This window comes from Myotis nattereri (assembly GCF_964212035.1).
Source record: "Myotis nattereri genome assembly, chromosome: 3".
In the NCBI taxonomy this organism is placed as follows: Eukaryota; Metazoa; Chordata; class Mammalia; order Chiroptera; family Vespertilionidae; genus Myotis; species Myotis nattereri.
In genome coordinates, this window is record NC_138077.1 from 32,937,572 (window position 1) to 32,951,497 (window position 13,926).

The 13,926-nt window shown below is 42.9% G+C and overlaps 1 protein-coding gene across 1 annotated transcript in view; it reads left to right on the plus strand.

Annotated features, from left to right (window-relative positions):
- The window catches only part of FNDC3B (fibronectin type III domain containing 3B), a 332,113-nt gene that overhangs the window by 294,359 nt on the left and 23,828 nt on the right, over positions 1-13,926 (plus strand). The window contains exon 23 of the mRNA XM_081085667.1: positions 4,592-4,804. Coding sequence (XP_080941793.1) covers positions 4,592-4,804 — 213 coding nt within the window. The remainder of the gene's footprint in view (positions 1-4,591; positions 4,805-13,926) is intronic.

Below are 13,926 nucleotides of genomic sequence, written 5' to 3' on the forward strand. Positions count from 1 at the left end.
CTAAATTATGAGGCAAATATTCCTCCAGTTTTAGGTTATTATGAATAGAGCAGATATCATTTGTGTTCAAGTTTTTATGTTTACATAAATTTTGATATTTCTAGAGTAAAGACCAAGAAGTTGGATTGCTGGGTCATTTGATAAGTGTATGCTAAACTTTATAAGAAACCTTTTAGGAAAACTGTTTTCGATTGTGGCTATCATTTTGTATTCTCACCAGCAAAATATGAGAAATTCATTTGCCCCTTATCTTTGCCAGCATGGTATTAAGTATTTTTTTATTTTAGCTATTTTAATAGGGACATGGTGGTATCTCATTATCATTTTAATGTACATTTTCCTAATGGCTACTAGTGTTGAATATCTTTTCATGTGATTGTTTGCCCTGTGTTTATCCTCTTTAATGGAATGTTTGTTGCAGTCTTTTGCCATTTTTGCAATTGGGTGGTTTATTTTCTTACTGTTGCGTTTAGAGGCCTTTATATATTCTGGATACAATTCCTTTGTCAGTATATAATTTGCACATATTTTGTCCCAGTCGGTTGCTTGTCTTCATTCTCCTAAGAGTGCAAAAGTTTTTAATTTTTATGAAGCCCAGTGTTTCAGGGGTTTTTTTGTTTGTTTGTTTGTTTGTTTGTTTGTTTTAATGAATCATGTTTTCACATCCTTTTTAAAAACTCTTTACCTAAATGTTAGGTCTGTGATCCATTCTGAATGAAGTTTAGCGTAAGGTGAGCTTTCGATTGAGATTTCTTTTTTTCCTATTGAAATCCTATTGGTTCTGCACCATTTGTTAAGAAGACTATTCTTTCTCCATTGAATTACTTTTGCACATTTGTCAAAAGTCAATTGACCATATTTCCATGGGTCTATTTCTGGAATCTCTATTCTGTTATATGAGTCTGTCTCTTTACCAGTACCGCACTGTCTTGATTACTGTAGCTTTATAGTACGTCCTAAGTCAGGTAGCATGGTTGTTCTAACTTTATTCTTATTTTTCAAATTTGTATCAGCCATTTTAGTTCCTTTGCTTTTTCACATAACTTTTAGAATGAACTTACCTATATCTACTGAAAAGAATCCTGCTGGAATTTTGTTAGAATTTCATTATGTGTATAGCACAATTGGGGGAGACTTAACATTTTTTTCTGTGTAGAGTTTTATAATTCATGAACACAATATGTTTCTCTCTATAATATTTTCATCAGTGTCTTGTAGTTTCAGTTTTGTTTTGTTTTTTTCCGTATCTCTATGCCTTCCCTGCCCTCCTCCTCCTCCCACCCCACCTCCCCCCACACACACATATTCTGTAGGACTTTTAGTACATGATATTGACTAGGAATGATGAAAGTAGACATCCTTGCCTTGTTCCCGATCTTAAAGAGAAATCATTTAGTCTTTTACCGTTAAGTCTCATATTAGCTGTAGGTATTTCTAAAGATGGTCTGTCCGGTCAAGGAAGTTCCCCCTGTCCCTAGTTTGCTGAGAGCTTTTATTATGAATAGGTGTTAGATTTCATCTGATGCTTTTTTGTATCAATTTATATGATTTTTTGATTTTTTTTTCTTCTTTAGGCTGTTAATATGATGAATTGGCTACGGGTTAGGGAATGAAAGAAAGTTGAAAAGGAAAGAGAGAAACAGGGTATTTTCCCCATTGACTGTAAGCATCCAGAGGCTGCCTTCCCTCTCTCTGAGTCAGGCTTCTCCTGGAACTCTGTCTATGTCAATGTCTGCTCCTGAATTTCAGGTCACATTGAGTCCAGTCGGGGGACAATGGAGGAGGAAATGGTAAACTCATTGCTGGTCTGCTGATAGTTCAAATTCTTCCCCAAATTCTCCAGCTGCTACTTCCTTTTCGGAGTTCTTAAACAGCTGCTCATTTATTTTGTCTGGGTTTAATAGCTTCATTCAGTGGAGAGACAGGGTGGAGTGAGTTCCTTCTCACCTGAAATTAATCTTGTTTGTTTGTTTTCTTCTTAGAAATCTACAGGCATCCTATATAATAAAACGGTAATATGCAAATCGACCAAACAGTGGAACAACTGGTCACTATGATGTACACTGACCACCAGGGGGCAGACACTCAATGCAGGAGCTGCCCCCTGGAGGTCTGTGCACTCCCACAGGGGGAGCAGCGCTCAGCCAGAAGCCCAGCAGCTCAGCTGGGCTAAGGATGTCTGACTGCATCAGTGAGCGAGCCTAAGCCATCAGTTGGACATCCCTTGAGGGCTCCCGGACTGCAAGAGGAAGCAGGCTGGGCTGAGGGACTTACCCCTCCTTCCTCCCCCCCCCACTCCCCCCCCCCCCCCCCGCCAATCGCACAAATCTCGTGCAGCGGGCTTCTAGAATTATTATAATGACTTGTTAAATTATGTAATCTTTACATTTGAAGAATTAATGCCCTTTTGAGGTCACAGGCTTCATTTAGCTATAGTAATACTTAAGTGATATTTCCTATTATCATTATATATATTTAATATATATAATATATATAAGCAGTAATTGTAAATGAGAAGTGCATAAACCTAAATTATAGGAATATTTTAAACTAATCTGTTTCCTAAGAATTTATCTCTTTGACTATATTTTTTATTATCACGTGCTTTCAAACACTTTCAAATTCAACTCAAGTTTCAATGTGACACCACACTGCCCAGTACCTAGCTAGCAGGCGTTCTGGTGGAGGTTCCACTGGAGGCCCTGTCATGGGCATGAGGAGAAGGAGGAGATGCAGACCTGGAGTAGTCTTGAAGTGGGTGAAGCTGTGGACATGTCTGAGGCTACCAAGAGAAATGCCCATATTGTACAGGAGAAGGGAAGGAGAGCAGAGGGAGGGAGGGGCTGTCCGTGAGCCCTTTGGTCTGAGTAGAGGAGAACGCCTCCAAATGTCAGGAGGAAACAAGCTTCAAAAACATTCTGTCACTGCAGAAAGAGGGGTCGAGGATGAGGATGGAGCAGTGCTGTCACTGTGTTGTATGATGACCTCGCAGAACCGTTTCAGTCACCTAGGAAGGAAATAAAGGAACAAGAACAATAGAAATAATAGGATATTAATTTGCATATGCACTGTAACTCTGTTGGTTGTCAATCCTAGACCATGAGGGCAGTGCTAACATCTTTATTACCCATAACACAACCCAGGGTAAATGTCCAGTGGAGATTTTTGCACATCTGTACCTCACCCTGTAACCAGCACTGTCAGCGCTTGGCTCTGGGGAAGGACTAGCAGAGATGCTGGCTAAGCTAGAAAAGGGAGAGGAAATGCCCTGTGGAAGAGCTGTTTTCCTTTGTTTTTTGAACTGAAGGAGACTCGTTTGTTCTCTCTTCCATTTATTCTTTACTAGAGGCCTGGTGCACGAAATTTGTGCATGGGGGGCGTAGGGGTCCCCTCAGCGTGGCCTGCACCCTCTCCAATCGGGGATCCCTCTCACAATCCAGAACCACTGGCTTCTAAGCACTCACCTGCCTGTCTGCCTGATGCCCCTAACTGCTCTCCTGCCTGCCTGATGGCCCTAACTGTTCTCCCCTCCTGGCCTGATCCCCCTAACTGCCTATCTGCTCTCCCCTCCTGGCCTGATCCCCCTAACTGCCTAACTGCTCTCCCCTCCTGGCCTGATCCCCCTAACTGCCTATCTGCTCTCCCCTCCTGGCCTGATCCCCCTAACTGCCTAACTGCTCTCCCCTCCTGGCCTGATCCCCCTAACTGCCTAACTGCTCTCCCCTCCTGGCCTGATCCCCCTAACTGCCTAACTGCTCTCCCCTCCTGGCCTGATCCCCCTAACTGCCTAACTGTTCTCCCCTCCTGGTCTGATCCCCCTAACTGCCTAACTGCTCTCCCCTCCTGGCCTGATCCCCCTAACTGCCTAACTGTTCTCCCCTCCTGGTCTGATCCCCCTAACTGCCTAACTGCTCTCCCCTCCTGGCCTGATCCCCCTAACTGCACATCTGCCCTCCCTTCCTCTCTGTGCCTTCAGACCCCAGCACAGGAGTGCTGAGAGCTCTCCACTGAGGCCCTGCCCCCATCCTGATGCCCCCCACCCCCTCCAGGCCAGGTGGCACAGCAGACCTGCACATGCCTCCTCTGGTGGAGCCGCCCCCAGCAGCAGCCTCAAGTCCCCGCCCCCATCCCCGCCCACCAGCTCCTGTGCCCGCAGCCTGTTGAATGGTAGTGACTGGAACACCTTTAGGACCAATTAGCATATTACCTCTTAATAGATATAGATAGCCCACTTACTTCCAAAACTGACTGGGAAGCAGCTAAAGGATGGCTGAGCAAACTACAAAAGCATGTCTTTAGGATGTCTTACCTCAGTCAACAGCCTTTTCCTTTCTTTTAAATTAAGGAACTAAGGGTTATCTTGCTGATGTGCTTCATTTTTTTAATTTTTTTGCTATGTTTTTGGACAGAGAGTATAATCTGTCCCCCTACCTGCCCAGTTTTCTATTTGTCCTGAATTATTTTAATTTGTTTTTCTAATTCCATGGTATTGCTTTAGAGGCGAGTAATAAATACTCCACAGAATGTTTATTTCATATGAGGAATTCCTGTTTCTTAAACCTGTAATACTTTTCTTTCTTTATTTTTCCAGGATCAGGATTCAGGCCATAAATGAAATTGGAGCTGGACCCTTTAGTCAGTTCATTAAAGCAAAAACTCGGCCATTACCACCCTTGCCTCCTAGGCTCGAGTGTGCTGCGGCCGGGCCTCAGAGCCTGAAGCTGAAGTGGGGAGACAGCAATGCCAAGACGCATGCTGCTGAGGACACGGTGTACACCCTGCAGCTGGAGGACCGGAACAAGAGGTAGGGCAGGGCGGGGCGGGGGCGCAGGAAAGGCTATAGCTCTGGCTTTGGGATGAAGCCCTCTTGTTTATCTGTGCTCCAAAAACAGTCTTCGTCTTTGTGGAAAGATTTCCTATGTCTTTAGGTCCTGCATTTTTTTTACTCAAAGTTATACCTTCTAGTCCTCACTTGGAATTTCTAAACCAACATTCTAAAGATCCTGATTTCCCTACATGTGATAGTATATGTATTTGTTTCTTCTTTCACAACATCAGATGATGGAGAGAAAATTGTCGAATTCATGTCTACACTATGTAATAGCATTAAATTAGTCACAAGTGCAGAGGGAAATAAGACCCAGAAAGAGATGTTACCTCTTTAAATATTCAGTAACCATCAGGACAAACATGTTTACCAATCTGAAATAGCTGCGGTGATTTACAGATGGGGATTACACTCTAACTGTGGGCAATGCAATATCGAATTAACCAGAGCAAATAGGAGATTCTTCATAAGACTCCAAGCCCAGGAAACACTCTTGGCCACAGAAATCACATCCAGCCCTTCACGTAGTATTTATTTAACCTGACTTCATTTCCTCTGAAAATGGCCGATCATAAGATGGGCGGCTGACCTGTATTTAAGAATAATTCAGATGCAGAACAAACGTTAATGACAGAATGTTCTATTACCAAAAGTCCAAATCAAAGAAATCAGGTGAAGAGGTGGGCCAGACACATGTTGCTGCTTCCCTGTGGCACACCTGCTGACGCACAGAACCAGTGTCAGGGTGGGGTATTTCTGTCATTTCCCCTACATGCATTAGAGTGTCCCGTTCCTTCATATGGAGAGCTGGCTTTAGGGAGCACAGAGCCCTTGTCCAGCCGCCCCCTCCACTCTACTCGAGAGCTTTGATTCCTTTCAGTGCAGTGGGATTCTGCGGTGTGGATGGCGCTGTTTGAAGTGGGTCTTCAGTGGGTCAAGGAAAAATCGAGGCCCTGCCTCCAGAAGCATTATATCAACCCACAAATGGTCATAGAACATTTTTTTTTCCCAATTTGTCATTGGAATAAAAGAGTTCTGGGGTATGGAGGAGGCAGATGTAGAAGAAAAGGGCTCTGCGAGTTTGAAGGAAGCAGAGACCATCTGGTTACAAAGATCAGGAGTGGCTTTTCAAACAGTGACATTTGAACTTGACTCTGAAGACCTGTCAAATCCAGTAGTTTGAATACAGAAGAACAAGAAATGATGGTCCTACTGGAAACTAGTCCTGGTGAAGCGAGCCCAGAGACATGGGGCTTCTTTTGATAGGCTCATTAGAGATTAAGGCATACTCACTCAAAGACCAGATCATTCATCTCACTGGGCTATGTGCCTGTGGATGCGTTTTCCCAGCCTCGTTATTTTGCTGGCAGGGGACTCTTCACACTAGAGAAGGCTGGAAAGAATTGGAATTCTGGACTAACAGAAAGCATGATAATATGTAAAGCTAGCAGTTGAGAGAATTTATAAATGAGCCTTTATGTTTTTTCCTGGGCTTTTGGCTTCCATTGGTGGTAGGGAGAACCTGCCATAGAGAACACCTTTAGTTGTACTAGAGTGACGGCTCTGCACCACGTCAGCCACCTCTGTCCGGCTGCAGTCCTGTTCTCTGCAGGCAGCCACCTGTGGTGCCTCGTGCAGAGACCTGTGCAGATGCTCAGAACAAAAGCTCTGTGAGCACTGGTCCAAATGAGCATGTTGTCGTGAGACATTTAAACATGCCAGACAGAAAATAGTGCAGAATCTAGTAATCAATATACGCTCTTCCCCTCCACCCCCCCCCCAAAAAAAAGCACTCAAGACTGGCCTTTTAATCAAATAAATGACTTGCCTAAATTTAAATGGCAATTTAAGAAAACTTACCATTAGGAACAGTATTTTTCTTAATTTTATGAGCTAAAATCCAGATTTATCTTTTTTAAAATTAGATTTGTCAGTGCTCTCAGAAAGTTATTAAAGTGATGGGAATATAGAGCATAATAAATTCTCATTCTGTTTGTGGAGTAATATTCCTGGGATTTAATAGGATGAAACTTGGCCTAATTTGAGTTTAAAGATGACCTTCCGTAGTGTCTTGAAACTGAACTCTTGCAGTGAATGATACCTTGAGTCCAAGCCTTTAACTTTGGACCTTGACTCATGAGGATCAGGGAGAAACCATCTGAGTTGGATACAGCTTATGAGCACAGTTTTGTCAGTGCTAGTTCTCTGCGGGTTCTTTAGGACTTGCCCCTGGCCTGCTCAGTTGACATGAAAAATGTCTTCTTCCACAATAGCAGTTGCCTTTTTCATTGAACTTGTTGCTAGAGTGGTTTCTAGTTATAGGTTTTGGAGCAAGTGTACACATCTTTAGCATATGTATTGATTTCAATAACCACTAAAAGGTCTGTTTATGGATGTAGCAAAAATATATGTCCTGCTTATGGCCAAGGTGAGAACCAGAGATTGACTTGTCATTTTAATTGACTACTCACCAGTCACTGGGCATTTGAAAGTAGAGCTGCTATACCCAAGTTGTATAGTTATCCTAGACAGCTATGCAAGTATCTTAGTCTTACGACATATTTTGCAACAGAAGCACAATAAAAATTAATAACTCCATGCTTGGTATTTGTCAGATTAAAGAGGTGAGCTGATTTTGGTGACTAAACTATTGGTCTTAACTTTTCCCTCATCCATAAAATAGAGGTTGAACTAGAAGATGAACTCTGAGGTTCTTCCACCATTTTTATCTTAAAACAACTATGTTGTAGATCATTTGTGAGCTAAATTCTTTACCCCCAAAAAATATCTCTTGTTAAAAATGGCGTGTTACCTGCCCAGCCTGTGTGGGTCAGTGGTTGAGCATCAACCTGTGAACCAGGAGGTTGAGGTTCGATGTGGGTTGGGGTGCATGCCGGGTTGTGGGCTTACTCCCCAGTGGGGAAGAGGCGGGGGGGAGTGTGTGGAAGGCAGCCAATCAATGATTCTCTCTCATCACTGATGTTTCTGTGTCTCTCTCTCCCTCTCCCTTCCTCTCTGAAATCAATAAAAATATATTTTTTAAATGGCATGTTACCTCTTTTTTCTTCATATTTTAGCTTCTGCTTTAGACAAGTAAGAAAATAATAAGAAAAATACTAACTTTCCTTAAGAGTCCAAAATGCCTAGGGTTCTGCATCTCTGATATGATGATTTATTACATTAATTTATGTACCTGTCAATCAGAACATCTGAAATGACCCAGAGAGTTCTAAATATAATGTTGGGCCAAAAATTTATTTTCAAACTTTCTATTGAGAATCTGCAAAGTGCCAGGCATTGAGGTTTTTGTTTACATTATTTGGTTCTTGAATAAAAAGTGAAAGTTTTTTCATGATGATAGGATAGCTACCAAAGTCTTCCACTGTCTAGGTGAAAAAATGTATTGTTTTTGATAGATTGACTTGATTTCAACTTATAATTATTAGGAGTTTTATACACACAAAGAAACTGTACTTGCAAATTGGCTAGACAAGGGTGACCAAGGTAGAGCTCTGCCCTTAAGGAGCTCGCCTGGTGGGGCATAGGAAGAAGGGACAGACACATTCAGGCGACTCATGATGTAGAAAGCTTAAAGACTGACAATATGCACAACATTGGGGGAGGAAAGAGAATAGCATCTATTATACCCTTAAAATTAGATGAACAGAGGAGGCTTTTTAGAGAAGGTAACAGATTACTTGAGTCTTAAAAGGGTCCAAATCTTATGATCTCATGCAAGAAAGCCTTAGGAAGGATGGGGACGAAAGATAAGCACTCAGGACTGGATAGAAACCAAGGGTATAGACTCCAAAGCACCAAAATGGTCCCTGGGTCTTTCTCAAGTAAATGATGTCTCTCTATTCTGCTACTTGATGTATTTCTCTATTTAAAACTGAGGCTATTTCATGTCAATAGTAAGGAACCCAAAAGGGCATCTTTTCCAAATCCCTGCCTCAAACTAAATCAACTGAGAATCCATCCAGATCCCTGGGAGTTGCTATGTTGAGTGTGCTTCCCCCTTGAAAAGGACATTTGTTTCCCATGTAATGAGGCTTTTGGCCCACAGGTTTCCAGTCTAAGGTCACTGGCTACACATTTATGTGGCAGCCTCAAAGCTGTGATTTATTTGTACAGGACTAAGTTTAGCCCCAGGAGTTAGATGATCATCACACAATCATACATTTTTTTTCTTGAATTACTACAATGTGCTAGGTCTTCTGAGGTATGTGGGCTATCTTTAAGGAGTTAATCTTTTGAGAAAATAAATTAATGTGAAATAATAAACAGACAACAAGAGAATTTAACTCCCAACAGAAAAATAAAATTATATTTAATTTGTTTATAGAGTGATTAAGTGCATTATTCTTAACAGATCGAGCACAGAAGGTCGGAATGTCTTTGATTCCTGTGTATGCGAGAAAAATAAAACCCAAAGTAAACATTTTCATAATTCTGAGCTAACCTAATACAGGGATTAGAATAAGAAGGTCAGCTCGTGCATTTTAAGGTTGTAACACTGTACTGATGGTTTTGAAGATGCATTTGTCTGTGTTACTGAAATGAAATGTTACGCTGGCCTCACAGAATTTGACTTGATGCTGATTCTTGTCCTGACCCTCCTGGGTCCATGTTCCTGGTAATTGTACACAGCACTGCGGCAAGGGGAAGTTAAGTTCCAGGAATGCATTTATGGTTCATCTGTTGTTCAGCTTTAGTCAAACAGCTAGTGTATTTTAAAATAAGGCTCCAGCAGAATGGGGCTAGGCAGAGGGCTCTAACTGAGTGGATAATTACCACTTGCTCCGTCTAACTCAGCCCTTGAGCTCCTGACACCTTCCCTTCAGCAGCAGAATCTGGGGGGCTTTGTAATGTGGTAGTATGTAACCCTGAGAAATACACACCAGGCAACTAATAAAAGTGGGCAGGTTGCATGGCCACTGTGGGAGGAAGGAACTTGCTTAAGCATGCCTATTACAGAACAAGTCCTGCTTATATTTCTCAGAGCAGGTTGCTGAATTAAATGAAATAGACACAGAGGCAGAGCAGCATCGAACAGACTGTCAAACTACAGCGGGAAGGCCGGGGAGGGTTGGGGGAGAGGGTAAGAGATCAACCGAGGGACTTGTATGCATGCATATAAGCATAACCCATGGACACAAGACACGGGGGGGTAGGGGAGGCTGGGGAAAGGTCAAGGCGGGGGAAAAAAAGGAGACATATGTAATACTCTTTGTAATACTTTAAGCAATAAAACAAAATTAAAAAAAAAAAAGAAATACACGTCAGGCAACTAGCTCAGGGCCCACAAGACAGCCTCAGGATTAGTTGCCCTTGTTTCTTTCCCTGGAATAGTCCCTGATGGGCATGATCACCCTGGTTGGGAGCATGGCATTTTTACCTCACCTTCATTACCAGAAAGCAGTTGAGTTCCCAGCCAGGATGGTAAGTCTCCGCTGTAATCCCAGACCTGCCACTGAGTTCCTAGATGCCTAGAGGCATGTCCCTGAACTTCTTTTTTGTCTTAGTGTCGGTCTCTACAAAATAGAGCTAATGATGCTTGCCTCCAATCCCTGATTAATGGGGGAAAAGCATTTCTATTTCTTAGAAAGGGGGCATAAAAATTCAGCCTACAAAATAAAGGCTACTGCCAGCTTAGTCAGCCTCAGGATAACATGTCCAGGCACAGGCCGAGGTGAGGGGTGGTAAATGAACTATTTGATATCTTAATTAAGCCAAAAGTAGAATTCAGATTACAGTACTTCTATGTGAACATAAACTTCCTGTCTATTTAAAAATGAATAACCAAACAGAATTGGGTAGCAGTTTCCTCACCGTTTTTCCTCAGTCAGATCAGACTGAGTCAAGGCCACTAAAATAGAGGTGGGCAAACAGAAATCTGGAGTCCTGGGAGGAGCTTGAAGAGGAGACTCCCTGTCTATACTTGAAAGCAAAGCAGGAGAATGGTGGGTCTCACGGTCCTCAGGTGGCCTCCGGAGACTCTAGCCAGCCTTCCTTTGAATATAAATAAATTTCTTTAATATATCAACAACGAAATCCCGTTTGAACAAAAAATTGAAAATAGGAATTTTTTATTCTTTATTCTACGTAAAGAGTTTTATCAGTAGCTATGGTGACATGCTATTTCTTAGAAAAGAACCCTAACCATAAAGTACTGCAGCCTGATCCATCACAAATCGGAGGTCCGAATGCAGCTGGGGACAGGGCAGGCATTGCACTCCTTTCCTCACTGGGGTTTTGGAAATGGCTCTTGGCACTTTTCATGCTCAGCCTGCATATGGGGACGCTCATTAGCATGCAAACCAGTGCAAGGAACACACCTGCCCTGCCTCAGGTGTCCCCACACAATGCCATCTGCTTCAGCTGCTTCTGCATAGACATGACAGGACTCGGTGTTCTTGGTGGAGTGAGGGCACATGCTATCCATTCCTGTTTTTGAACATCCTCTATTCCCAAACGTCACTTCAATAATGTAGGATATTCACACACACACACACACACACACACACACACACACACACACACACACACCATAAAACCCAGGGAAACAGAGAAAAAATAAAGACAGTAACGTGTCACTGTTAAGGAATATAGCTGTACAGAGCTTACTAACATCTATTGATGTGTATTAGTGTGAAACATGTTTTGAAACATGCCTTTTGTAGCCCTTAATAAATTGCAGGCCATTTTAGGTCAGCAGATTGAATCATTTTGACGAGTTGATATTAATGGGCTGCTGTTAGCCTATAATGGCCTAGACACTACAAGATAGCAACAAAGGAGTGAACACAAAAATCTTAGCATTATCTCTTATGTTCTCCTGCAAATTGAAGTTATAAGCCTGCAGTAGGGAACGTCTGGCCCGTGGGCCATATAAGACCCATGAAATCATTTGTTCTGGCCCTGCCAAGGCATTAGGTGTGAGTTCATTAAATGTTTGACCAAATATAGCAGGCTAATTTTTTCAGTTGATAATTTTATATGCCCTGTGAATGATGGTATAAATATCCAAATGACCCTTGGCAGAAAAAAGGTTCCCCACCCCTGTTAAGCTATCCAAGAGCATTCTTGGATATATCTTTTGAAACACTGTTCTTAAGGAAGCACATTTTAAAATTAAATTCTTCATATATCATTTTCCTCTAAAATTATTTAACATTAGAGGCCTGCGCATTAGATGCCTGCACATGGATTCCTGCACATTGAAAGGAAATTAATTAGAAAGTGGCCAGCTCTAACCGGTTTGGCTCAGTGGATAGAGCGTCAGCCGGTGGACTGAAGGGTCCCAGGTTTGATTCCAGTCAAGGGCATGTACCTTGGTTGCGGGCACATCCCCAGTAAGGGATGTGTTTCTCTCTCATCGATGTTTCTAACTCTCTATCCCTCACCCTTCCTCTCTGTAAAAAATCAATAAAATATATTTTTTTAAAAAAGAAAGAAAGAAAGTGGCCAGCGGGGCAGGACTGAGCCAGACGGGCCGGACATGCCCTGGAGCCAACCTTCCGCAGTCCCTTCCTGGCTGGCCGCACCTGGGGCGGCTGGTGCTGGGGATCGAAGGGTGTCTGTGGAGTGAGCAGGGGTCTCTCCAGCAGGTGGGGTCCCTCAGCCTGGCCTGTGGGGATCGAGCTGAAACCAGCAGTCCATCATTCCCTGAGGGGTCACGGAGTGCAAGGGCACTCCGCAAAGTTGCTGTCGCTCAGCAGCTCCTGCATTGAGCGTCTGCCCCCTGGTGGTCAGTGAGTTTCATACCTGTCAGCCAGTCGGCCTGTTGCTTAGCCTTTTATATAGAGAGATAAAGAAAATTTCAAAGGCCAAAACCGGTTTGGCTCAGTGGATAGAGCGTCGGCCTGCGGACTGAAGGGTCCCAGGTTCGATTCCGGTTGGGGGCATGTACCTGGGTTGCGGGCATATCCCCAGTAGGAGATGTGCAGGAGGCAGCTGATCGATGTTTCTCTCTCATCGATGTTTCTAACTCTCTATCTCTCTCCCTTCCTCTCTGTAAAAAATCAATAAAATATATTTAAAAAAAAAAAAGAAAGAAAAGTTCAAAGACGTAACATGTCTGGGTTTCTTCCTTCAGTTGCAGTTTAGTGCAAAAAGTCATCTTTCAGAGTGTTAAAGCTTAAAATACTGAGGTTAAAAGTATAGCCACCCCCTAGAATTTCTTGAAAATATCAAAAATCTCTTATTGTGCCTTCCTAGTATGTATTTAATATGGATCATAGAATTTACTTGGTCCTTTGATTTGGATCTCATAAAAATCACTGCCTGGTGAACAAGACATTATTATCCCAAGTGTCTGGAAACTCAGCCTTGGGAGTTATCAGCTTGTTCAAGTTCACAGTGAAGGTAACAGACTCTGCATTGTGGCCAAGGTCTTTGTTCCCTCCCTCCTCCCCTCACGCAGTGCTCTGACAGGCCCGCAGAATGCACAGAATCATTTTGTATTCACGGATACATAGAGCATGTTTTTAATCACTGATAAATTGCCAGCGTTAAAACCAAGTGTGCTTGTTACTCTCCAAGTGTTTACTTTCAAGAAGACATTCAGTCACTCTGAAGCAAGTCGGAGGCAGAGCCATGAAAGAATTGATTTAGATTGGACTTTCAGTGACCCAGCCAACCTTCTGCCTTGTTTATGTCTTCCTTCCAAGTAAATATTTTTTGTACAAGAGAGCATTTCTCTCCATTTTCCCTTTCCCTAAGTAAAAAGGCCCACATTCTCATTAATGGGCAGCACTTATGTAGGACCCCCTGCTCCCATCGCCATCTGTTTTCTGCAGCAGTTCTTGGTCTCCTTGGCCTGGGTTTGCTAGACAAAGTGGATGGTATTCTCTTGCACAGCTTTCTCTCCTAACTCAGGAAAGCCTGTGGGAATGTAAGAGAGAAGCATTCTGGTGCCAGCCTTCAGGCTTCTGCAACATTGAGAAAGGAGGTAAATCAGAGCCTTGGTGCTTCGTGATTAATAACAAGTTCTGGGCATTTTGTGATGGGCTCTCCCTGCACTATCCCATTTGATTCTCACAACAGCCCCCTGAGGGGTCAGCACTATTGTCAGACCGGTTTACAGAGACCGAAAC